Raw genomic sequence first — 26,838 nt, forward strand, 5'->3', positions numbered from 1 at the left:
GCCCGAAGGTGCAGCAGGGAACTCTGGTACGTAACGAGGTGCAGCAGGGAACTCTGGTACGTAACGAGGTGCAGCAGATAAACCTGGGACTTAACGAGCGCTCCACCCCGCTGCTGCGACCCAGCCGGAACACGGCGCCGCTTCGTCACGCTGGACGCCGCGGGAGGAAGAGGCGGACGGCCTCCACCCAACGGGCGGACGGCTCGCTTGGAGGGGGAGGGGCAGGAGGAGAGGCTGGCGTCGGCGGCGGTACGGGTAAGGCCTGTCACAATTTTCTATACATAATCGCCTAATTATTATTTGAGGTCGCATTTATTCTTGCATAAATTGCATGAGCCACACAATTAAATCATTAATCGCAGTCAACGGTCGCCCTATAGGCGTGGGGAGAGGCGGCGGTCGCAAGAGGACCCGCTGCGCCCGGCGCCCGCTGCGCGTCAGCTTCAAGGAGCTGGGCTGGGACGACTGGATCATCGCGCCGCTGCACTACGAGGCTCACCGCTGCGAGGGCGCCTGCGACTTCCCACTGCGCTCCCACCTGGAGCCCACCAGCCACGCCATCATCCAGACCCTCGTGCACTCCATGGAGCTGCCACGGGGGGGCGTCGTGCCGGCCAGCTGTTGCGTTCCGTCCCGCCTGAGTCCGATCAGCATCCTGTACGTCGACGCCGCGGACAACGTGGTTTACAAAGAGTACGAAGACATGGTGGTGGAGAGCTGCGGATGTAGGTGAAAACAACAAGATGTAGATGACACAATGTGGTTTACAAGTACTACGAGATGTAGATTTAAACTCTCGTAGAGGCCTATAAACTGGCCTAATATTTAAACTCTTGTAGAGGCCTATAAACTGGCCTAAGATTTTAACTCTTGTCTATAGAGGCCTATAAACTGGCCTAAGATTTAAACTCTCGACTCGTAGTGTGTACATCAAGGGTTAGGGTTAATTTTAGGCCAGTTTACAAGCAGTATGAGATGCACAACGTGATTTACAAGTAGCCTAAGATTTCAACTCTCCTAGATGTATATCTGTATACATATGTACCTGTATATCTACAAGAGTTAAAGGGTAAGACCACTTTTGTATATAATTGCTCCAGTGATTAGAAATTGATAATTCAAAATTATGCTCATCGACTTACATTGTATGCTGAAAAAGCTCTCAAAGTCACTCTTTTAGAATGTCAACAAACACATACAAAGTTGATTCAGACAATATAGACTATATAGACTAGAGCATCACCAAAACTCATGTGGTTTAATTTTGTTAACTTCCTGTTGATTTGTCCATTAAGCTGTCTATCTACGAGAGATCAAATCTTAGGCTAGTTTACAACTAAGCCTCTACGAGAGTTAACATCTTATGCTAGTTCAAGCAGTAGGAGATGTATGCGACGTGGTTTACAAGCAGAGCTAAGGCTGCAGGTGACCACGACGCACCGACTGACTGCGTATTAGAAGCATTGGTTCTCAAAATGGGGTTTGGGGACCACCCCAAGGGTCCTCGAGGAGGATCCAGGGGGTCCCGTTCAAAATGAGAAACTGTTTGGGTATAGTCAGGGGGCCGGTATTACTAAAATCTGAGAATACTGATTACTTACTTACTAATACAATATATTTGTAAAGGTGTAACACATCTCACAAAGACTACAATTAACTTTCCTTAAGCGGAGAATCTGTGACAGCTGCTGAATCCGTCCACCAGTGACATAATCTAGAAACTGCAGGCTTTCTATTCCTGAAAAGTTGCAATGCGAAAATGGAAGCCATCCACAGGTTTCTGAACTGTCCACATCCCTTCTATGAGACACAGTAGGAAAACAAAATTGTTGTATTTTATCATGAATACCGTATTGCGCCGAATATAAGAGGACTCCGATTATAGGACGACCCCCATTTTTCAAAACTCATTTGTGGAAAAAGAACATTGAATGTCAAATAGTCTAGTCCATGATTATAATACGAACCTGTTTTTTAGGATAGCCTATTTCCATTGGAAAAAAGTCGATAGGTTGAAAGTGGTCATTTTACACATGATCTAATTTGAAAACCCGGGTCAGAAATGTGAGTTGTTGTACATTTGTCCATTCCAAGTTATGTATGTAAGATTTGATCGATTATCTAGAAGCTGGTATTAATTAATGATTTATTCAAGAGTCTGTGTCCAATATATATATATATATATATATTATTTTTTTTACAGTACGTTTCTTTTGAAATGGTTGACTTAGCTTTAAAATGCACTGTATACTACCGTATTTTATAAACACAATTTCACATTTCTGTACACAATTTTTCATCTGTGTATTTATGTATTTTAAAGTATGCAAACCTTAAAGTTGTTTGATGTTATTTTTTTTTATGATTTAAAAATGTACCTAATGTAATAGGTGTTCTCTGTGCCGTCAAGGTGTAAAGATGATGTGCATGTGAATGGGTGAATGTAATGCACCTTGCATAGGCACTATATAAATGCACCATTTACTTTGAATAGTGTGCGCTGATTGGTCACCCACAACTGAAGTTCCAGACCACAACTGAAGTTCCAGACTAATATCTACTCAGTCTTTTTTTAGTCTTTACAGTCTTTACTGTACATACCAGGCTCCTCTGTGAGTCTTTAATACATCACAGGTAAAAGGTGACTTAGTGGAAAACTATTAGGAAAAACTTGGCAACTAGTACAAATCAGTAGTCGTGAAACTACAGTAATTACAGAAAGTATGCTGAAGCCATCATTTAATTCATGTTTCCTTCATATTGTATTGTATTGTATTGATGTATGTATTCATTATTTAATGAACCAAACATAATTTAGATCAGTGAATCTAATATAATTCAATTAAAATTGTCCATTAAATGTTTTACACATCTCTTCTGAAGTTTTGATCCAAACTGAGTTTGTAGCTATATAATTATATATTATGCAGATCAGATCCAAACAGAAAAATAATAATTACCTGAGACAACTCATTTTTATATTTCTTGTTTGCACTAATTGTGCTCAAAAGAGCAAACAGAAAAAAATGGAAGATCCTCATTTAGCATTACTATGTAAGCTTTAGAATAAATAAACGCATTTGTTCATTAATTTCTCATCGAGTCAATAGTGTTTTCTAATTAAAAACACATCAAATAAGTGCTTTGATTACGAAAGAAAACAAGAAGAACGACCAACATTCTTCAGTAAACCACATACAGTAGTCGATCAATAAAAAACATTATGCAAAGCATTAATACGGTTGAGAAAGAATGGCGTTACAGATTTCAACAGATCTTTGTAGGTGAGGCGTTCCATAATTTGGGAGCCATTGAATAAATCCATCTCTTATATCTTTAAGCTACGGATATGCATGCATCTTGCATGGTCATGGTCATAATACTTTGGCAACATGGCTGAGATGAAATAATTCCGTTTTTGGTCACTTTGTGTGGGACTTTAAAACTCCCAGCGTCTCCATTGTCTTTGTGTGGGACTTTACAACTCCCAGCATCTCTACTGTCTTTGTTCAAATAGATACAGTATGTACTCAACTGTGTATCATCCAGCATCAAGCCTAATTCGGAGGAAGCTAAATTCTTAATTACAGCGGGTTCAGTGAAATTCAACAGGCCAAGAAAGCAAAAGAGAGAGAGAGGGGATGTTAGATTGTCATCGTCTACAAGCCTTGACACAGTACATGAAAACAAAGGCAGGAGGAATGATTCTGAAGGAAGTCCGACTAAGCAGCAGAGACACTGCACCACTATGGCAGTTCCAGTAGAGGCAGCACCCTGACACTAGCCTGGTTCTGACTGCGAGTGTGGTCAGCAGTTCCCAGAAGAGGACAATGTGGCGTTTGTGGCAAACTCATGAGCGAAAGTGCAATTACCCATCTCCATTTGAGTAGTTTCCATGGAGGGGCTCATCTCTACAACGTCTTCTACCATTGCTGTCAGTGCAAAGTGGCCGCTTCCGATTGGTCAATCGCTGAATTCAGCGGTGAGTTATGTCTTGATAATGACCGCTCCGCTCTATAACAGACCGCTGCCTAATCAAACCCTCGGAGCACCAGCTGCGTCCTGCTTGATTTACTGTGGTGCTAGGCTAGCCACTCCTATATGCAGCTATGTGTGTCCCTATACGTGTCGGACACACCAGAGGCGTTTCCAGGAATTACATGTTGGGCAGGCAAGATGTGTTGTCGTAGTCGTCGTCCCCAATACATCAATTTAATCACATCACTAACTTAATGAGAACAGTGTCTGTGCTGTGATTAACTCTATCTCATTCATACACAAAAGCAAGGTTTGTTGTGGATCTGAAATTACTAAGAATTCCACTAATTAAACTCTGTTAGAAGTTTTACAAGACAAGAGCACTTTTTAAGGCATCAAGTGCTGTATAAAATAAATCATAATTATCTATTTACCGTGTTTGAAATACTACAGTACAGACCTATAGGACCTTACTGAGCATAGAAGGAAAACCGGGACAAGACAGCAAGTGGAACATTTGCCTGTAGCTAGCTACAATCCAGCAAATCATTTCTGATAGAGAATTTAGTCAGTGCAGCCATGGACACTGAACAGTCAGAAAACACCATTCTGGCAGCCAGCTTGGTAGCGTGCCTCGCTAGTCATTAGAGTCCCAACCCAAACCTTCTGGTATCGAATCGTGGACTACTTTTTTGACCGATAAAGTAGTGTTTGTGAGGTTAAGTTTAGGCATAGTTTTTGTGAGGTTAAGGTTAGGTTTAGGCATATAGCCACTTGCGTGGGTTCCAAATCAACACAGTGGAGCACTGACAACAAATCACAAGCAAATCACAAGGCCTGTACTAACAGTCCTACAGTCATGAGTCCGACTCCCTACCCAAAACCCACCCCTGAACCTAACCTCACTGAAAGCAATGGGTTACTTAGTTTTAACCTAGTATGTCTAACCAACGTATGCACTATGCACCACGATTTTAACCCTCTTCTTACGGGCTCTACACCAAGTAGATCCAATTCCCACTTTGCAGCTAACAGCTGACATACAAGCTCATAACTACTGATTAATATCACAGTTAAGAGCTTGTATGTCAGTCGTTTTGGGTGAAAATCCCTCTAGGGACCTAGTCATGTGTGTAGATCCATGTGGATCCATTCCAGAACCATCCTGGCCACCTCTCTCCCAGAGTCCACAGGGATCTAATCATGTGTGTGGATCCATTCCAGATCTGCGTGGATTCATTTCAGAACCATTAGGGGTGTAGTCATGTGTGTAGATCCATGCGGATCCATTCCAGAACCATAGTGGCCACCTCTCTCCCAGAGTCCAACACGAAGGCGTGACGGAGGCCTTTCTCACACAGCCGGATGTGTCCGGTAGGGAAGTCCTGCTTCAGATCATGGTAGTACTGGACAGGACACCACAGGTCTGAGGCTCCGTAGTAGAACACTAGCTAGAACACACAGATAAAACAAAAGACGTTTGTTTTTGCTTTTACGTCCGGAGACCTCCATTCAGGACAGGCTTCAGACACTCAGGAGACTTGGCTCAGATCTGAACCCATTTGATTTGGCGCCGAGGAGAACCCGTTGCGACCGCATGGCCTTGCTGAACACATAAAACAGACTGGGCACCAAAGGTCAGCAGATCTGTAGTAAAATGCCAGCTATGAAACATAACAGGATAGAGGTCAGTGGCTCTGTAGTCGAATACAAGATGATTGCAATGCTTGGATAAGTCAGAAATTAGGACAGAACATTGTCGTTCTTATCAAAACCATGGACAGCGACGTAGATTCAGAGATAATAGCATGTTTTGTCGGCCCGTAAAACAGGGAAGTGAACGATGTGTGCATCAAAAAGATGTCCAGGAGCGCTGAACAAGACGTTGCATAGCAACAGGAGCCGTCAAAAAATGGATTACAGCGATCCCGTTTTATATCATTAACACAGTTAGTTTAAAAAGGACCTAAAGATGCCCATACACATCCTTAGCACACCGCGTTTTTTATTGAGAGGACGTGTACATACACACGTATTTAGTACAAAGGTTGTTCATATTCTTACCTTGTCAAGATGTTGTCTTATGGTGACGTCGTCTCTTGCCAGGACTTGGTTCATCTCTTGACCTCCCATGTAAATAGCATTGGCTAAAAGACAGACAAACAAAATCACATACAGTACATTTAGTACAACGGTTTTCATATCAAGGTCCATTATTTATGCTCAATTTGAGCCATAGCCTCTCAAACCCAAAACGAAAGCATATGTTGTTTTTGTTGGATAAGATTTTGTAAAAAAAAAAAAAAAAGAACATCTATCCATGCTGTATTGATGTATGTGGTACCATTAGTACTTAGGGGAGATAACAGGCACATAAACAAAATAACAACTCTTTTACATTCTCTAATTGTGTAGACTTCTTGTAAATTCTGTAATGCGGGTCCATTTGGTTTCATTTTACGCTCTCAAGAGTTAAAGATCTATAAAGGTCCATTTGGATCCCAACTCTCCATCATTTAGCTGGGGACCACCTGGAACACCCTCAAGGACCACTGGTGGTCCCCGGGCCACAAGGAAAACGCTAGCCACCCCGTGCACGCACACACACGTTCTGACTCCTGTTCTCACTAAATTAAGACACACACACTCAGTCGCACGCACCCTCCTCTTGCACTATTATGCTCGAACTGCACCTTTCTAACTAACTAAATGTGTTGTATGGAACATAGACTCGAATTGCACCTTTCTAAACTTTATTTCTGTATATATGGAACATAAGCTTTACCTAACTTTGCTACTACAGTTTCCTTGTAGTAGCAAAGTTACTTTTTCTTTTACTCGTTGACTCTCTTGCACTCTTTATTCTATCCCTTTGTTTGCTGTGCTTGCTGTGATTGATTGATGCTATCTATGCTGCTGCATTGTCTGTGCCAAAGTAAGCCAAACTAAAATAAGTTTTACTCTTATGTACCTGTACACAAGATGTAACAATAAAGTACAACCTTGAACTGTCTGAAAACCCCTGATTTAGTAGGAGATGATTGGTTTGGTGACCTTCCTTCAACGACCATAGTAAAACACTTGCTGTACACAAGCCCATCAGAACTAGTGATGGAGCTCGTTTATTTTGATTGATAACGATCACCTTATCGATCAGACTTATCGAGCCGGGTTCTTATCGAGCCCACTAGCATTTTCTATTATTTCGTGGAAAGACGGGAAATAATTTCTGAAACGAACCATTATATTTTACTAGGGCCTTCAAAGTACTTTTTTTAAAAGACCTTTTAAATTTGGAAAATAATATTGAGGAAACGGTTAACTGGTCAATGTGTGTACCATCACTTTAAAAGCATAATTTTGCTTCCTCGGGAAGCGCTCGTTGGCAGGTATCAATACACTTTTAGAATAACATGTTTGTGCCAGCATGGTGATTAGATTTATTGATTGATTGCCTCTTGTCTTGATTGTTTAAACATGACGCCAAGGACCGCTATGCTCATAACAGGATTGATAAACCCAAAGCTTATCGATACTGACGGGTACTCGATACGTTAAGAGTTTTTTGTGGGGTATCGGGTTTCGAGCTCCATCCCCTAATCATAACTGACCTGCTGGGTCTCCAGTCAGCAGGCTGACAGTGGGATTGACCACGCTGGGGTCCAGACAGGACACTCCACTGAACACCAGGCTGACCAGAACTCTCAGCAGGCTCCGAGGCAGCAGAGACAGCAGGAACACGGGCAGGTACGCCGCGTAGCGCATGTGACACAACAGCGGAGTCATCAGCTGACCCTGGGGAGTCGCAGACATGCGCTCGATGGTGGGGAAGAGCAGCACCGCCTTCAGCACCTGTGAAACACAGCCGTCACGCATGCACACGCACACACTAATTCAACGGCTTTGAATTTTTATGATAACGAACAAATCTGTTTTTCTCTCCACAACCCACCTCTGCCAGAACGTCAAAATCAGTCCCTTGAACTTAATTTAATCCCTATAGCTCTGCCCATTTTTCTCACCATTTCATCAATTTGAATATTCCAGGACATTTTATTATCAACAGTAATTCCTAACAACTTTACTTCGGTTACTTATTCAATATCTGTATCCCCTATAGTGAAGTGTAGAGATTTTAACAAGTGATTTGAACCTAATACTATACATTTTTAACCTGACGCTGCCAGATGAGGGCGGTATTGCGGAAACATATTCCCCAACACAACACTCATCTGGGATCTCTGACGGAGTTGAGCCCTGAGTCAGATCTGCTTCGTACCGAACCAATCAGCGTGAGCTAAAGGCGGGATGCGGATGTGACGGTATATAGACACGTCGATATGATTGGTTGTGTTTGCACGCCCACACGGTGATAGACAGACGCTCCCATCCAATCATCTACCATGTATCTTGAAAAAAAGGAACAGCCCCGTCATCGAATTTGCTTCCGCGATCCCAGATCCAAATAAGCTGTGAAACAAATTTGTGTAGCAATCTTTTTGGATCTGGCAGCGTCAGGTTAATACATTTTGCCTTTTCTACTAAACATTTTGTCCAAAACCCTAAACTTATTTCTAACCTTATTCTCAGTAAAAAACAAAGAATACAAGAACGGCCCCACCGAGCGGTCGGTGTGAGGTCTGCGGGAAAAGAACGAGGGCGACAGTGTTTCAGCATTCCGGATACCTTAGAGAAATGGGTCAGATACCTTGAGTCCAGGGTCTCTCCTCATCATGTCCAGATGATGTATTAGATTAGATAGTGTCGATACAGTAATGTTGATTAGATCCACGGGGTCATAACAGATACCTTGAGTCCAGGGTCTCTCCTCATCATGTCCAGGATGATGTAGCAGCCAATAGAATGACCCAGCAGAACCAGGCTGGTGTCTCTGGGAACCTGAGCTCTCAGGAAGGACAGCTTGTGTTCAATCTGACCGCTCAGACCAAACACATCCTGCTCCGCTGATGACCAGTCTGTTGATTAATACATTAATAAATACATGATTAATACACAATTAATTAATACGTTCAACTGACCGTTCATTGAGTGACTCCAGTCACTCAATGTTCATAGTATTTGTAGTAGTTGACAGTAGCACAATTTGAAATGTGTTTGACTGGATTGCTGGATTACTACAGTGACTCCAGTGACAGCCCTCCACAATGAGGGCTGTCTTACTGTATGTAGTCCAGGAAGGAAGTGCCTGTAGCATCACAGACACTTGTTCTAAATCTTCTAAACATCATTAAGCCGTTTTTTCTTTTTCTTTCTTTTTTTTGCAAAGGGGAGGAGCTAGAGTGATAAAGGGGTGGGGTCATACCTTGGGTCATGTCCATGGTATCGGGAGGGTCACAGTGTCCGGCGTGGCTCACTGCCCACACCGGGTGACGGTATCCAAGCAGGCTGTGGAGAGACTGCATGAAGGTTCTGTAGAACCCCACCAAGCCTGGATTACCTGGACGAGACACAACACACCTGGGTTACCAGTACAGTAGAGAACCACACCTGGGTTACCCGTATAGTAGAGAACCACACCTGGGTTACCTGTACAGTAGAGAACCACACCTGGGTTACCTGTACAGTAGAGAACCACACCTGGGTTACCCGCAGTGGCGTTTCCAGGAATTACATTTTGGGCAGGCAAGAATTACATTTTGGACAGGCAAGATGTGTTAATTGTCGTCTCCCCGCGCACAATCGTAGCACTAAAAGGATTTCAAAGAGATATACCTGCCAGATAGTAGGATACAAAGAGATATACCTGCCAGATAGTAGGATACAAAGAGATATACCTGCCAGACAGTAGGATACAAAGGCTGAAAGGCTTGCATTTACATTCCAATGGGTGATTGAGGGTCGCGCTCTACCGCGACGGCCAATCAGCTGTCCACTAATAGTTCTCATGTCTTGTTTTTGTCCTCTTTTTTTTCTCATTGTATGGATTTTGGCCAGGCCAGAAATGGATTTGGACAGGCGGACGCCTGCCCTCGCCTTATTGTAGATACGCCTCTGGTTACCCGTACAGTAGAGAACCACACCTTGGTTACCCCAGATTGATTGATTACCGGTACTTTAAATTTTAAAAGGATAGAGTCACAAGAAAAGAGACAAAAAAACCAACACAAAAACAGGACAAATTCGTAAAAACTGGATTTTTTTCCTTTTTTCCCCTTTCTTTTCCTTTTTTTATTTGTGCTATTTATCTATTCTACACTATAAAAGTCAGTATACCGGTATGTTATCTACATTATGCATATGCTACATTATTTCTAATCCTAGACACATTTTAAACTGGTGAAGTGGGCAGGGAGAAGGTGAGTTCTAGGATGCAACTTAAGGATCACTTTAACCAATTTATTCTGGGAGGTCTGGAGTTTCTTCTTGAGGGTCATAGAAATGCCAGTATACCAAGATGTACAGGCATGAAATGGTGTGCCGTTTGATTTGAACAAAAGTAGCCTCGGAAACCCAGACATTTTTATTTCCAGGAAGAAAGGTAACCCCGACCCTCCCCCGATAGCAATAGATACTGGGCTGCCTGCGGTTGTCGTTGCCCATCCCCACCAGTCTAACCACCCTCGGCCATAGAAATGCTAATGTGTGGCTTTGTTTACATGGGGACATCACCTACTCTCCTGGCACGTACTGTATAAAAAAAAAACACCACTTGCCTCTGTGCGTTCCAGCCTGCTTTTTGCTGTTGTCTTTTAAAGCTGACCTACAAGCCCACACTGTGTTGCAAAAGCGGCAGTGATGGGCTTACAAATCGCCAGGGCAGAGCTACATACAGCTGAACTCCACTACATGTCGAGAAGTTAACGGCAGACGAGTGAGACGACACAAGAGAGAAGCAGAGTAGCCAGGTGCCAGGTCCTTCATGTTTCATAATAACGTTCGCTGTTGTCATACCGTTAATTTATATACGTTTCTGAAATGTAACTTTCAAGTGAAAGTTACATACTTTATGGATTAGTATTTCTTGCCTGACTGCCGTGAACAAACGTGTGATTCAGCGGGTCCAGATTGCGAGCAAAACGGGCACAAAACAGACACTAGCAGTGACGTCAGAAAGTCAGAAAGTGACTTTCTGTGTGTGCAGATTGTGCACTGCATGCACTCAAACTGTGTTGATCATGCGTGACGTGATGGCAATTGTATTCACATTGGTAAAACTTGCCATCTTGTGTATACGACAACACATATTTTGTCCTTGACAACATGAACAGGCGCAGAAGGTTCCCCCAAAACACACCGACCACAATGACATGCAGAGTCATATGCAAACATGTTCAAAAAACGAGAAGTACAGATGTGCCAATCCTTTCCTGAATGTTTAATGAAAATGCATTGTTTTCCCTGCAGGTTTTATTCACCGATCAGCCTAATGCTAATTCTACTGCTCTGCTACTGAAAAGAAGTGTTCCACTCCAGCAGAGGAACTCTGTCTAGGGGCATACTGGCAATGGCAGGACATGTGAAGTTCTCAAATCTGTAGGCTATCTGACTAACATCAAGGTTCTTTATGAGTCAAATATGTTTAAATATTCTAGGAGTTTTCAAAGGTTAGTGAAAACGCTCTGAATGATCAGCCGATCTAAAACCTCACAACGTAGTGCTGCACAATTAATCGAAAAATGATCGAGTTCGAGATTCACTCTATGCAATCTGATTTTGTGAAGAATCGTGAAGAAAATCGTGCAGCACTGGCTGGCTGTCCAAATCATTTTAGTCACTTGTATGTTTGTTTGTTTTTTTAATAAATATTTTCATGGAGAGAAAAAAAAATCGTGTGAGAATCATGATCTCAATTCTTGTGAGATTCACATTTGAGCGAGAATCATGCAGCACTATCGCAACGCAACCCAGCTGCGAACTTGTAGATCGGCTATTTTCGGCAGAAGAAAGGAGGGGACCATGTGCAGAGACCTGTGGGACCTCACCTGGAATGACCAGGAACAGCAGTTTGTGTGCAGAGCTCAGCCGACAGGAGCCAAACTTCAGGAGCTCTGTGATGGCTCCATTACAGTAGATGAAGTCGGTCTGAGGTTGGTCCCTGGATTCTGAATCCATTTCACCAGCTACAAGAGTGAGAGGAGGAGGAGAACAATAAGCTAAACTAAAGTATATTAATTTCACTATAAATTAACCATCTATAAGTTGGAACAAATCAGAAAATGTATATGAGTGACTATTCAGAATGATGTATATGTTAGACACTAGAAGAGAGTTCTATCGTAATTCTATAGTAAATCTGATCTTCTCTTATTGGGGTCCCAGGTAATCCTTTCCTTCCGAATGGGGGTCCACAACCTAAAGGTCCTTTCAGACGGGCATCGACTGACGCACGTCACGCACCTAGTAATTAATTTTCAATGAAAGGTCTGCATCTATCTTCTGAAATCTTATCATCACACACACACACTACAGGATATATCTTACACAATTGTTTCATCAGATTATCTCATACAGCACACACTACAGCCCACAAGGTAGATTGTGATCTATTCCTACTGTATGTAACATTAACATTTTTTGGCATCTGCAACTTGAATTAAGGTGACTGGATTGATTGACATCAAAAGGGCCTATCAGCTCAAACCCACAATGCAATATTTTGGCTATATATTTTATATTTTGTGTTGCACAAAAACGTCGGTAGCATTACAAATGAAAATACCTTACCTATTCCATTTCTACCATTTCCCATTCTAGCGATATTCCAGATAAATATCAAACATGTTTGAAAATGACCGGAGCGGCCCCGAGCGCCCCTCCATTTTTGGAGGGGCGCTCGGTCGGTGCCCCTCCACCCACCGAGGGTGGGTGGCCATCACACGGTTGATGAAATTGAGACTTATTCGCATTTTGAGGTGTTTCCATTCAGGAATTTATGCGCAAGAAGAGCCTTAAGGTGGTTGCACACCGGCCACGTTTTTCGGAGAAACCGATGGAGAAACGCTGCAGAAAATCCGAATTCGTGCTGGGTGTGTGTGGACCTTTAATGTGCAAAACCAGGGCTGAATGGAAACGTAGTCTGTGATAAAGCTTGTTAACCAACAGTCCAAAAAGGTAAGCATTCATCATGTCAAAGGTAACAACAACCTACTACCTACTAAGATAGACAGACCTTTATTGATCCTGTTGCTAGGCATGTCACAATGATTACATAATCGCCTAATCGCAATTATGTTTGCATAATCGTCAATCGTTTCCATGTTGAATTTTTTTTACACGTGTTGCACTTGTAGATCAACTATTTCCGCTATTTTGTTAGAAAGACAATTATAAAATTATAAAAAATAAATGTAACCAAATTAACATAAAAAGATGTAAACCAAATTAACATGCAACTCTGATTGTGTACAAATGTAGCCAAATGGACCCTTACAGCTCTGTAACTCTGAGACTGTACAAATCGATTGATTGAATGTTTTATTTCACAGTATGCAGAATGGTCAATACAATATGGAACCAAATGGACCCTTACAGCCAGGTCTGTAACTCTTGAGTGTACAAATGGAACCAAATGGACCCTTACAGGCATGGGCGGATTTAAAGGGGGTGCAGGGGGTGCACTGCACCCCCTGGCACAAAAAAAAAAAAAAAAAAAAGTTTTTTTTTTTTTTTTTTTTTTTCCAAACTTAACTTATGGCTTCTGACTGTAGTTTATAATCATCTCTCTTATCATGACTAGAATTTCGCGGGCCTTCGGCCCGCTCATCCTAGCGGCGCGCAGCGCAAATTGGAGGAAGGAAATTGTGAGAGGTAGACAAAGTCACAACATTTAAAATGTTGGTCTCAGTGTATTTTTTATGGAGTCTGAGTGTATTTGTAGGAAAGAATTGTCATGGCTGGTTCTTGCCTTGACAAACATTCGGAGCAGGAGACGTGCGAAAGATGAACAATATATGATTTATTAAATAATAGGCCTATATAAGGAACTAAAAAGAACTGCAGTACTTAACATAACAAATTATATGGAATGTGTAGTCAGTGAGTCAGTGGTGTAGGTGTAGTGTATGGATGTGTGATACATGGTGTGGTGCATGTGTGGATGGAAAGAACAATCAAACATGGAGGCATGGAGGCTAATGAAGGGAGTGGAGGCAGCAGGTGTGGCTCCTCTGGATCTCTCTTCTCAACTGGGATGAGTGTGGTATTTATGGCCTCTGGGAGACACCGGGCCCAGGTGCTCTCCCATCAGCCATCGGGCCAATGCCCTACCCAGGCTCACCTACAGGATGAAAGTTAGGCAATAGGCAGGCACATCCACTACTCAGTATGTGTGTGGGGTATCACACTCCCCCCCCCCCCCTTAAAGTCGTGGTCCCAATAGGAACCATGACTGTCCATTTATCCTACATACATTTACTATACATCAAATGAATTAACATGTTACATTTTACAATTAAGTGCACTATATTCATCAAATGTATACCTACGGTTAATTAACGAAAATGTCCCACTAATCAAAAGATTTTACATTTTACAATGAAGTGCACTATATCATTTTTAACATGTTGTTAAAGGAACAATTATATTGGGCAGCTGATCCAGAGGAGGGCGTGGAGGAGTGGGGTGATGTGGAAGGGGTGTTTCTGGTTCCAGAGATTGTCATGGTTGAGCTTGTAGAAAAGGAGACAGAAAAGTTTGTCAGTAGAGCCTGCATAATGGGAGAAACATGTCCACCAGGGCAGACGTGAAACAAAGGATAGTGATTTGTTTGATCATAATCATGTTCAGGTTAGCATCAGTTTTATATTATTCAGAAATGACATGTGTAGAAATGACATATGTAGCAATGCAACAGCCTTACGTGAATGGGGATTGTAGGGCCAGGAAGCACAGCGCGAAGCAAGGCTTGAAAAACCACATTGGTAGTATGATGTTCCGGCTGTCTTTCTTTCTGCTTTATGGCATAGGTGAGAGCTTCTGTGGGAGCAACGGTTGACAAAGTCAAAACATGTAAAATGTTGGTCTCAGTGTATTTTTAATGGAGTCTGAGTGTATTTGTAGGAAAGAATGTTAATGTTAACAGTGAACGCAGTTGTTGTGGAAAGGCCAACTTAGTAAAGGAACACTTATATTGGCCAGCTGATCCAGAGGAGGGCGTGGAGGAGTGGGGTGATGTGGAAGGGGTGTTTCTGGTTCCAGAGATTGTCATGGTTGAGCCTGTAGAAAAGGAGACACAGATAAGGGATGACTCAAGCACAAAATGTGAGTGTTAATGTTAACAGTGAATAGTAGAAGAAGCTGCAGTTTTGGTCAGTAGAGCCTGCATAATGGGAGAAACATGTCCACCAGGGCAGACGTGAAACAAAGGATAGTGATTTGTTTGATCCTAATGATCTTCAGGTTAGCAGCAGTTTTATATTATTCAGAAATGACATGTGTAGAAATGACATATGTAGCAATGCAACAGCCTTACCTCAATGGGGATTGTAGGGCCAGGAAGCACAGCGCGAAGCAAGGCTTGAAAAACCACATTGGTAGTATGATGTTCTGGCTGTCCTTCTTTCTGCTTTATGGCATACGTGAGAGTTTCTGGGTTACCCGTCCTTGAGCTGGCAACATAAAGCTGTCCGTGAGTGAAGACAGGGGACGAAAGCCAGACCCCCACTCTTGTAAGTGTGTGTCCTTGGGATTTGTTGATGGTGGTGGCAAAAGCGGTGCGGACTGGAAACTGCCGTCTGGCCCACACAAAGTAGGAATGTTAATGTTGAGGATCAGCAATGAACTTGATTCTAGGGATCAGGACTTCCTTTTGTGTGGCTGCAATTTTGCATAGCAGCAGTTTGTAATCAACATGTTAAATTGTACAATTAAGTGCACTATATTCATCAAATGTATACCTGAGGTTAATTAACGAAACTGTTCTACTAACCAAAATATTTTACATTTTACAATCAAGTGCACTATGTCATTTTTAACATGTTAGATACACTACTACAATAGTTCAAAGTGTAAAACACCCTTAGAGCCCTGGCCTTGCAACACCTGGACCCTCCTCCCCCCCCCAACAGTGAACACAGTTGTTGTGGAAAGGCCAACTTAGTAAAGGAACAATTATATTGGGCAGCTGATCCAGAGGAGGGCGTGGAGGAGTGGGGTGATGTGGAAGGGGTGTTTCTGGTTCCAGAGATTGTCATGGTTGAGCCTGTAGAAAAGGAGACACAGAAAAGTTTTGGTCAGTAGAGCCTGCATAATGGGAGAAACATGTCCACCAGGGCAGACGTGAAACAAAGGATAGTGATTTGTTTGATCATAATGATCTTCAGGTTAGCAGCAGTTTTATATTATGTGTAGAAATGACATATGTAGCAATGCAACAGCCTTACCTCAATGGGGATTGTAGGGCCAGGAAGCACAGCGCGAAGCAAGGCTTGAAAAACCACATTGGTAGTATGATGTTCTGGCTGTCCTTCTTTTTGCTTTATGGCATAGGTGAGAGCTTCTGGGTTACCCGTCCTTGAGCTGGCAACATAAAGCTGTCCGTGAGTGAAGACAGGGGACGAAAGCCAGACCCCCACTCTTGTAAGTGTCTGTCCTTGGGATTTGTTGATGGTGGTGGCAAAAACGGTGCGGACTGGAAACTGCCGTCTGGCCCACTCAAAGTAGGAATGTTGAGTATCAGAAATGAACTTGATTCTAGGGATCAGGACTTCCTTTTGTGTGGCTGCAATTTTGCACAGCAGCAGTTTGTTGTTGAGGGTTCTCAGGAAAAACAGTTTGGTGCCATTGCAGAGTCTGAAGTGTGATTTATAGACAATTAAAGGAGTTCAGTGTAAACAATGTTGTCAGTTTTGCCCTCATCATTATTGTCTATTAAAACTTTGACAGCACTGGCTTTCTTTCCCCTAGAGAAGGCTGTGTACAGTTGGCCATGTGCGAACACAGGCTGAGGCAAGTAGATGCCAACTCTGTCATTTTCCTGGCCCTGACCTTTATTTATGGTAACGGCGAAAGCTAACCTGACAGGGAATTGTCGTCTGATGAAGGTAAAGGGAAACTCCTCACCTCTGTCATAGTGCGGGATCCTTGGAAGGAAGATTCTTTCACCTCTGTTTGTCCCTAGTGCAATTTCACACTCAAGTACTTTGTCCATCATCTGCACCAGCACCATTCTGGTGCCGTTCTTGAGAGTGCGGTCGCGACCTGATTGCAAGTTTCTTAGTAGCATGACAGGAGCTCCTAGTTTGAGCTTCAGGTTATGGTCAGGGATTCCAGAGGGTGTTAGTGAGTTGAGGAATTCTATAGGCAGAGAATCCTTGTAGTTGTCCTCTTTAACTGAGTCAGCTGAAAAGTAGATTTTCTCTTGTCCAGGGAACTCAGCTAAGCACCTGTTGTTGATTTCGCGTATGTCCTTGTTTAATGGAGTGTATACAGTGCCTTTAAGAAGGTTGTCTTTGTGGACACAGCCATTGTGCAGGTCAGGAAAGGTGTTTGAAATGAGAGTATCCATATCCTTTACCAAGTGCTGTGGTGGAATGTGGACTTGAATGGCAGTATCTCCATGTGTGATTTTGTCTTCCCCCAAGTCCAGGAGGTAGTTGGCAAACTCCCTCTCAGCTATGTCAGTCCTCATGTTGAAGTGTAGTTTGTGTTCTTTCATGAGAGGATAGAGTGGAGACATTTGGATGCAAGCTCTAACAATTTGGGCTCTGCTTGCTCTCTTGATAACGGGGAGTGTCTGCCTAGGGTCTCCACCTAACAGGACAGTTTTGCCACCCCAAGGTTGGTCAGAATGCATCAGGTCCCTCAGTGTTCTTTCCACGCACTCTACATTGAAGCGGTTAACACTGAAGATCTCGTCCCAAATGATTATGCTGCTTTCTTTGATTAGCTTAGCCAGGGAGGACTCAGCTTTTATGGCACAGACGGAGTCTTCAAAGATAGGGATTGGTATTTTAAATCTTGAATGAGCTGTCCTGCCACCCTCAAGGTTCTGAGCAGCTAAGCCTGTGCTGCCAACACACAGCACAATGCCATTCTGTGCTCTAATGTTGGCTGCAATGACCTTAAATGTAAAGGTTTTGCCATAGCCTGCTGGGGAGTTGAGAATGAATTGTCTTGTGATGGTGTCCTCTTTTGGTGCATTCACTGCCTGATAAACCGCCTGGCAGAGTGCCATCTGTTCCACATTCAGTAGAGGACTAAGCAGCTGTACAATTTCTTCTTGTTCTGTGTTGTTGAATCTTTCTGATGTGAAAATTTGTGTCAGCTTTTCCTGCTCAGTTAGTGGTGTTGGCTGTGGCATGTCCGTGTAGTTGGATAGACGATTTCCCATTTGTGAGAGCTCATCATCCAGTGCAAGTAGTACCTGGTTGTGGATAAATGCCTTGTCTACTGCATCTGTAGGGCACATCTGTGCAGTGGCTTCTGCATGGAGGAAGTCATCACTGAGCTTTTCGAAGAATTCTTCAAAGAGGTGTTTGGGCTGTGATGGGTGACAGTATTGGAGGATGATAGCAAAGGTTTCTCTGAGTTTTCTTGAGGATGCATAACTTGAGACTTCATGCATGGCAGTGATCCATTCTCCATCGTCCTCCAGCAAGCCCATGGCTCGTGCTGTGTCTTTGAAAGTTGTGTAGTGGTTGCCCTCATACACTTTAAGGTCGTCATAGCTTGTTGGTCCCCTGATATGAGCCAGGAGCATTTTTAAGTAGAATCTTTCTCCCTGGAGTACTGATACATTGGACATCCTTCCTATTGTCGTTGGAGTGTGCGTGTGCGTGGATGTTGGAGATCTTTCCTTCCACATGTGGCTGTTTGAATTCCAAGTGTAGTGTTCTGGGATGTCCATGTACAGATGTTGCCTTGCGTGATGGTCACTGACATTTAGCTGGAAGAAGGCCAGTAATGTAGTGGGTTTGGCTGCTGTCAGGGCCTCCTGTGCATGGCCTTCTGTGAAGATGACATTTTGTTGGCCTTCTGTGTGGATAGCGAGACTGAAGACAGCAGGGACTCTGTGCTGGATTTTGTACTCCATTGTTCTCCAGTGTGCGTCATGAGCATCAATTGTCCTGGCATTGATGAATCTGGAAATCTCATCCTTATCTTCAATGGTGACAGTGCCAACATCAACTCCCTTATGGATGTACTTGTAGAGGTACTTGATGGTGTGAAAGGAGCCGACAAATTCAACATTAATGTGGCACTTGTACTTCAGAAGGACCCAGGGGTTGTAAGGCACGACCCATCTGCTGTCGAAGGTAAAGCCGTGCTTGCTAGCAGTGTGACCGTTGATGGGTCTTCTGTACTCTGGGTAGCCATGGCCATTGTGAGGTAGGCGAGTTTCATCACAGTATGCTTTAGGGAATTTCTTGGTACAGATGCCATTGACCATGCAGGGGCTGTTGGGGTTGACTGTTCCACAGGGTCCATGCAGCATTGTTTGAGACACCAGCTCATACAGCTGTGGCTCTGTCTGTGGGTTGGGTATGTCTGCCCTAATGATGTGATCGATGTCATCAACACTCAAGGTCTCATGTAGGAGTAGGAGGATGTGAGCGTGTTTCAGTCCTCTCAACTGTCCCTCAATGGTGTGTACTCTAGCCTTCATGTTCCCAAAGACACCCAACTTAATGTCTTTGAGGAGGTTATCCAAGAACCATTTGAAAACTTTGTTAACAATGTCTGGTCTGTCATTGGGCTGCTGTCCTGGAAAGAGGTTTTGCAGAACACCGTCACTCCGTGGGTTTGCAGTCATGGTGATGAATAAGTCAAAGTTCTTGTATCTGGCTGCTATTGCAAGGGCATCAAGATAGTGCTTGTACAGGTATCTGGGGCTCCCAGTGTGGCTAGCTGGAAGAATGATGCGTTGACCAATGTGGGCAGCCTCAGTCTGTCCTGGCTGGGTTTGTTGAGTAGCCAGGATGTCAGACAGACCTGAATACTGATGTACCCTGTATTTGTCTTGCAGTTCCTTCCTCCTGTAGAAGATCATCCGGCAGCTTTCTATCTTGCTGTACTGATCGCAAAAGTACTCTTGGCCAAGTCTCCCCGACCTCAGTAGAGTGTTGAAGGAGGTAGTTCTGGGATGCATGTGGAATCGGAAGAATTCTTGAAGGCTGACTTTTTGTGTGGTTGAAGTTGCATGAACTTTCATAATGTGATTATCAATGCTGTAGCCGGCATCTCCATGTGGCAAGATTATGGGATAGGCGGTTGGATCATACATAGGATGGAGTGCATTGATTCGTGTTGTTTGTCTCTGATTAGGTGCATTAGCTGCAGTTCTGTAGAGTACAACATCCCTCGGCTGTGTTTGTTCCCCGGGTGCCAGAATAACCACATTAGTCACATCTGGATTAAGATGACGTTTGTGTGCTCCCTGTGAGCTTTGGGCCTTGAACACAATGGTGAAGTCCTCACTTGGGTTGAGGTTGAACATTTCCGCTCCGCTCTTAAAGGACCTGACTAAAGGATTAACTGTTTTCAGGGCATCCTGAATCAAGGTCAAAGTGTCTTCCCTAACTCCATCTCCCCTTGCGTGATGAAGGCGGTTCTTAATTTCATTGTCTTGGTCATAGACAAAGATTTGTGAGTATTTGGGTTTGTGTGTGTTGTCAGGAAAGACTGCTGAGGGAGTGAGGTGGTACATCTGGCCACTCATCTTGAATGGTTGTGGGCCACGTCCTCTGAAGTTCATTTTCGTGCCAGACACAGACTTAGAAGCCATAGAAACCAAGCCATTGTACTGTCTGATGTTGTCAAAGAACTCCCTTGACTGTGGTGACGTTCTGGCAAACAGAGATGTTAGTGCAGGAGGTGGGTCCATGAATGGTTTGAGTTGAATTTGGCCATAACGGCAACAGGCACTGAAGGTTTTTTTTCCAACAGGACCTTTTGACGTCTCCCAGGGGAACATGAGAGCATGGCATGAAATGCAGACCGAGTCCATCCTAGGTGTCTGTAATGGATTGCTGTGTGTAAGTAGTTGAGGTGGTGTCCAGGCTTTTCGGAAGTGTGTTGTCTTTTGTCTGGTCATGCGTGATTGTGGTTCTGTGAAGGTAGATAGGAGAGTATTAATGAGTTATTAGAAGTGATGAGAGTTGTGAAATGTATGCATGTTAGGTCATGGAGTGAATGGTTATCAGCAAAAGTGCAGTACAGGGGTAATGGGAGAAGATGAGTAGTTAGTTACCTGTGGCCAGAGGCGTTTCCAATGAGCGGGTGTGTGTCGTTGTGTGGTGGCTGGCCTCATGATGCTGAGCTGTAAAGGTAGTGGTGAAATGTAAATATTGTGTTGTTAGAAGTAATGATAAACTGCAAGTGTAGGTCATCAATGGAAGAAGTGTTATTTAATGATGGTGTTGTTGCATTAAAGTGACACACACACACACACACACACACACACACACACACACGTATGTTGATAAAATGGAGAATAGGAAAGTGCATGCAAGCACAGAAAGATAACAATGCACGGGCTTGAAAACTATTAAACACAGACAGAAGTTGTCAGAAGCACACACATGCAACATGTTATGAACGTGTGATTACCTGTTTCTGGTGCTGTTGCGTGAGTGGAACGCTTCCGTTTGGCGTTGCGTGTATCTGCTGAAAGTGATGTGCGTTTTTTTCGTGGTCTGATGTGTGTTTCTGGGGGTGATGTGGTAGTTGTCCTGTCCTCATGGCTGGGAGCTGAGATGGTAGGGGAGAAACGTAAATTGTATGTAGTTATGAGAGCTAATGTTATCATCTGTGGTGCAATAGTTATGTAATAATGCTGCTGTGCATTAATGCAGTCAATTTAAATATTTGTGAAGTTGGTAAAGCACACACATGCAACATGTTATGAACGTGTGATTACCTGTTTCTGGTGCTGTTGCGTGAGTGGAACGCTTCCGTTTGGCGTTGCGTGTATCTGCTGAAAGTGATGTGCGTTTTCTTTGTGGTCTGATGTGTGTTTCTGGGGGTGATGTGGTAGTTGTCCTGTCCTCATGGCTGGGAGCTGAGATGGTAGGGGAGAAACGTAAATTGTATGTTGTTATGATAGCTAATGTTATCATCTGTGGTGCAATAGTTATGTAATAATGCTGCTGTTGCATTAATGCAGTCAATGTAAATATTTGTGAAGTTGGTACTACCATGTGGGTAATGATATTAGTGTGTAGTTACCTGTGGCCAGAGGCGTTTCCAATGAACAGGTATGTGTCCGTGTTTGGTGGCTGTCGTCATGCTGCTGTGCTGAGATGGTAGATGAAAAATGTAGATATTGGGTATGAGAAGTAATGATAAACTGTATGTCAGTAAAATGTGTTATTGCAGAATGTCAGTAGTGCATACATAATGTAACATAGATGTGTACACACACACACACACACGCGCACACTGAGCAGGGGGGAGGTGTCACTCTCTGTGTGTCACACGCACACACAGAGCAATGCAATGGGCTGTATAGGAATGAGAAAGCAATAAGCATACATTGACATTGGCAAAGCTGAAGGTGAAATAATGGCATCCCCATGCATCAAATGTCTGTTGTGTAGAAATTCTGAATGTCCATGTAATCTGTGTTTCTGTGGTAAGGCTGCTCCAATTAATTGATGAGTCGTTATGGAGTTGCTGAGTGATTGGCAACTAATGTAGTGATAGATTAATTGAATGGGCCTGAATATATCTGTGTAGGCTGCAACAATGATTTCATAAAGCGTAGTTTAAAATAGTTTTGAACAGGCAACTAATGTAGTGATAGATTAATTGAATGGGCCTGAATAGATAGATAGATAGATTTCTTGATTTTTGTGTCATGCACCAAAGGCGTCCAGCCCACATGGGCTTACAGGACACACCATGTCATTGCATTCAATATTGCATTGTGTACAATAAACAGATATGTTTTGTTGATATTCCCTTTTTTTTTTGTTACACAAACAAAACATTCTGCCTTATTTCCCACGCCCTGCATAAAAAGTCTGGCAAAGCAAAAGTACCTTTCCTAAAATAACATTCCAGTTTTTCATAGTCCTCCAACCAGAAAAAGTCTGCAAATGTGTTAATGCTTCATATAATGGGCAGTAAAACAAAAGATGATAGATTGAACAGGCAACTAATGTAGTGATAGATTAATTGAATGGGCCTGAATAGATCTGTGTAGGCTGCAACAATTGGCGTGCTTTGTGTGAATGGCTGTGGTGAGGTGAGGTTCACTGTAACTTTTTAGACATTCCACAGCGCCAGCGCCATGGGGGAGGGAGGAGGGGCACACACACACACACACACACACACACACACACTGGGGCCAGCGTGTAGGCATAGTGTACTGTAGTAAATATAGGCGACTAATAATGTGCATGGAATGGATAGTGCATGAGTGTGCCGGTTCAGCGCACAGGCGCAATTGCGATGTATGGATAAATGAAATTATTAAGCACGCAACATTGAGAAGCATGCAACATGCTGTGTGATTACCTGTTTCGGTTCGCGACACACACACACACACACACACACACACACACACACACACACACACAGGGCGATGTATGGATAAATCAAACGAACGATTAAGCAAGAAACATTGAGAAGGATGCAACATGTTCAGCGCACAGGCGCAATTGCGATGTATGGATAAATGAAATTATTAAGCACGCAACATTGAGAAGCATGCAACATGCTGTGTGATTACCTGTTTCGGTTCGCGACACACACACACACACACACAGGGCGATGTATGGATAAATCAAACGAACGATTAAGCAAGAAACATTGAGAAGGATGCAACATGCTGTGTGATTTACCTGTTTGGGTTTGTGTTGCGCGACTGGCTCGCAAAAGTTTGGAGGCACGCGTGTATTTAGAAAGTGCGCTGCGTTTTCTTCGTGGCATATTGTGTTTGTGGGGGGGTGATGGCAGAGTATATTCCAGTCCAGTTGGCGGTGGCAAGCATGAGTCGTTGTTGTTTGTGTCTTTGTTGTTGGTGGAGTGAGTACGCCTACAGTGCAGTCAGAGAGTAGTTCACAGGTCACACACAGGAGCAGTGAAAGGGGGAGGGGACTTGGGATGGCAGTGTAGAGTAGGCACGACATTGAGGGGTAGAAACCATCCCGGTCGCGTGGTTCATCTAACGCGTGTGTCACTGTGAAGGACTGGCCCCATTAAGTGAACGTAGTTGGCGTAGTAGACGCCAACATGACGATTCTGACGTAGGCTGTTGAGGTTGAGCAAGAATAGCGTGTTTCAGAAAAGTAATATTTAAGCAGTAAATAAGGCATTTTTGGCGAATGCTATGTAGTCTATGTCTTTTGTGGGAGTGTGCAGGTTTTATTTTGCATAGAGAGATGTGTGGTGGAAGTGTGGCTTGGTCGGAGATAGAGCACGAATGAGCGGCCAGGTGCTCATGCACCCCTTTCTATTAGGGTAGCAGGATATGATGCCTCGCTGTACGGCTGTAGTGCATGTGTGTATGTGTGTGAGCTGCTGTACTACCTAAATAACTCATTTTTAGGGGTTAGGGCATTGTAAAAACGCTAAAATAATAAAATAAAGGTTTAAAAAATCGGGAGTCGATAGCCAAGCAGTCGCACCCCCTGGTGTCAGGTTCAAAGTCCGCCTATGCTTACAGGTCTGTAACTGCATTAAATGCTGGATGAGTGAGAACTTTCTCAAGCTTAATGAGAATAAGACAGAAGTTCTCATAATAGGCTCTAGTGAGCAGAAGGAATTGATAAGAAACAGACTCAGTAATCCAACTGTCGGAAGTAACCCTATGGTAAAGGACTTTGATTTATAATATAAATAATTGATTCTGATTTGAACTTCAATGCACACATTAATAAGGCTACCAGGACTGCCTTCTTTCATCTAGAAACAACGAATTAGAGCCTGCCTGTCGTAATAGAAGATGCAAAAACGTTGATCCGGCATGCTTTTGTTTTCTCCAGACTAGATTACTGCAATGGCCTTTTCTCTGGCCTGCCAAAGAAAACAACGGACAGGCTACAACTTGTGCAAAACGCAGCAGCCAGGGTTTTTAACAAAAACTAAGATGAAAGAGCATTACTCCAGTTCTAGCCTCATTACACTAGCTCCCAGTTGTTTTTAGGATTGATTTTTAAGTTCTTGTACTTGTGTATAAAGCTCTAAACGGTCTTGCACCTTCCTTCCTCCATGACTGCCTGCCTAGTTATGTCCCAGACCGCCCTCTTAGGTCCTCAAGTGCTTGCCTGCTCAAGATGCCTAAATAGATAGGCGACCAAGAAATATGTAGCCCCTTTCGGGACCCTCGGTTAATTTTTCTGAATTTTGGACGGGTCCCTCATCGGTTATTCCACTCTCCATAGGTCGCAGAGGTCGTACCTGCTGTCTGTTCATGGAGCACAGGACGGTCACTTGAGTGTTGGTGACACAAACACTCAAGCGACCGAAGGTATGTAATCTAACATTTAGCCTGGGACAGATGGGACGGGACCATACGTAAAGTGTAGTGTAAACAAACTGTACGTAGGGTTCAGAGCGGGGCTAAGAAATATGGTGAGGCAGCCTTCTGCTTTTACGGCCCAACGGCCTGGAATAAATCAGACAGGCTCCCTCCGACATTTTTTAAGCACAGACTCACCTTTTCACTATTGCTTTTAATTGAGTGTTCTTGTTCATGTACTCACCAGTGTTATGCTCTATATGCTATTGTTTTATTGTCATATTGCACTGCTTGATTTGCTGCCAGTTCTATGCCCTTTGCTATTGTTTAATTGCCTCAACGTTATTCTGTTTGTTTTACTGATATATTTTCTTCTTTGTTCTCTGCTTTGTAAAGCACTTTGCGATGCATTTGTCATGAAAGTTGCTATATAAATAGTTTATTATTAACTCCAAATGGACCTTACATGTCTGTTACTCTGAGTGTACAAATGGAACCAAATGGACCTTACAGGTCTGTAACTCAGAGTGTTACAAATGGAACAAAATGGACTCGTAATGGGTCCAATTGGGTACATTTGTAACACAGGGTTGCAACACTCAGTAGTGAATTAATTTCTCAATGGGCTCAGTCAGTGCTTGGTAGCATGGATGCTAACTGAGGCTAAACCACACACCACAACAACCTCCTCTGTGTCTAGTAATGAGTGACTCATTTATAATGATTTTGAATTAATTGTAATTAAAACAGCTGCAGTAGCAGGTGCTACTGTAACTGTACGTACCAAAGTGTGTTCTATATGAAGATGTTGCTCTCTCTCTCTTCACTGACAGCAGCGTGTATTCTTCCTCATTCTCACTTCAGCGTAGAACGCCCACTACGTGAGGCATCATTTCTATTGGTCACACTTCATTGTAGAACACGCCCACTCCGTGAGGCTTCGTTTGTATTGGTCACACTTCATTCTACAACGCACGATCCGCACGCGTCCCATAGCGAAGGTTACATTGCAATCGGTGACCCATCGAAATCCGTGACTCAGAGGTCTCATGTTTTCATGCGGTTGAGTATTATGATTTATTTTCTCAAGCTTATTGAAACATTAATTATGCAGTGATTCTGATTCTTATTAGCCATTTTCATTGCAAGGAGTTTTATATGCACAGCATAATGCATGCCATTAACAATATGTACACAATGTGGGGATTGAAATAAAGTGAAATATTGCTTTTACGTTGTGAAAAATCTTAAATATGCTCACACTGTGTAAAGGAAAGGAAAGGTACTATGTTTACCCAGGGTAACTGGACTAAGCTCAAGAACTTGTTTACAGCCAGACCCTGCTCATAGAACAGGGGTTTTCAACTGATTGTAAACGAGGGACCACCATCCTGACTTAGAATCAACCTGGGGACCACTATTGTGTTGGGTGAGGATATGGCCTAAGATTAGTGCTTTTGTAAGTCAACACTTGCTATGCATCCCATGTGTATACA

General features: G+C 43.2%; 3 protein-coding genes across 5 annotated transcripts; all 3 read right to left on the minus strand.

The window, feature by feature from the left end:
* Positions 1 to 622: 622 nt before the first annotated feature.
* Positions 623 to 26,202, minus strand: ldah (lipid droplet associated hydrolase). Of its 3 annotated transcripts, none has more exons than XM_080758710.1 (7): positions 26,127 to 26,202; positions 11,922 to 12,059; positions 9,302 to 9,436; positions 8,788 to 8,954; positions 7,590 to 7,830; positions 6,043 to 6,125; positions 623 to 717 (listed from the first exon to the last, which is right to left on the minus strand). In XM_080758710.1, exons 2-7 carry the CDS (start codon positions 12,049 to 12,051, stop codon positions 685 to 687), a joined length of 789 nt encoding a protein of 262 aa, XP_080614836.1. In that variant the 5' UTR covers positions 12,052 to 12,059; positions 26,127 to 26,202; the 3' UTR covers positions 623 to 684. The 3 variants fall into 3 exon arrangements, with proteins under 3 accessions (XP_080614836.1, XP_080614834.1, XP_080614835.1); XM_080758708.1 differs by lacking the exon at positions 623 to 717 and adding an exon at positions 4,918 to 5,429; XM_080758709.1 differs by lacking the exon at positions 623 to 717 and adding an exon at positions 5,244 to 5,425.
* On the minus strand, positions 15,952 to 20,252 carry LOC308311913 (uncharacterized protein). The gene is made up of 2 exons (XM_080758707.1): positions 16,320 to 20,252; positions 15,952 to 16,138 (listed from the first exon to the last, which is right to left on the minus strand). Exon 1 carries the CDS (start codon positions 20,159 to 20,161, stop codon positions 16,751 to 16,753), a length of 3,411 nt encoding a protein of 1,136 aa, XP_080614833.1. The 5' UTR covers positions 20,162 to 20,252; the 3' UTR covers positions 15,952 to 16,138; positions 16,320 to 16,750.
* Positions 20,208 to 22,197, minus strand: LOC308311731 (uncharacterized protein; the record flags this gene model as incomplete). The annotated part of the gene is made up of 5 exons (XM_080758517.1): positions 21,797 to 22,197; positions 21,487 to 21,627; positions 21,128 to 21,196; positions 20,356 to 20,985; positions 20,208 to 20,242 (listed from the first exon to the last, which is right to left on the minus strand). The coding sequence occupies exons 1-5, from the start codon at positions 22,074 to 22,076 to the stop codon at positions 20,208 to 20,210; spliced, it is 1,155 nt and encodes a 384-aa protein (XP_080614643.1). The 5' UTR covers positions 22,077 to 22,197.
* Positions 26,203 to 26,838: the final 636 nt, after the last annotated feature.

The sequence above is a fragment of the Protomyctophum bolini genome (assembly GCF_963924005.1).
Source record: "Protomyctophum bolini genome assembly, chromosome: 24".
Lineage (NCBI taxonomy): Eukaryota > Metazoa > Chordata > Actinopteri > Myctophiformes > Myctophidae > Protomyctophum > Protomyctophum bolini.

Coding starts and splice junctions, on each gene's coding strand:
- ldah (XM_080758708.1), bottom strand. CDS start 12,051: ATGGATTCAGAATCCAGGGACCAACCTCAGACCGACTTCATCTACTGT. Junction 8,955..9,301: donor TACCATGGACATGACCCAAG/GTATGACCCCAC, acceptor ATTAATCAACAG/ACTGGTCATCAGCGGAGCAG. Junction 7,831..8,787: donor GGAGAGACCCTGGACTCAAG/GTATCTGTTATG, acceptor TGTGTTTCACAG/GTGCTGAAGGCGGTGCTGCT.
- LOC308311913 (XM_080758707.1), bottom strand. CDS start 20,161: ATGTATGATCCAACCGCCTATCCCATAATCTTGCCACATGGAGATGCC.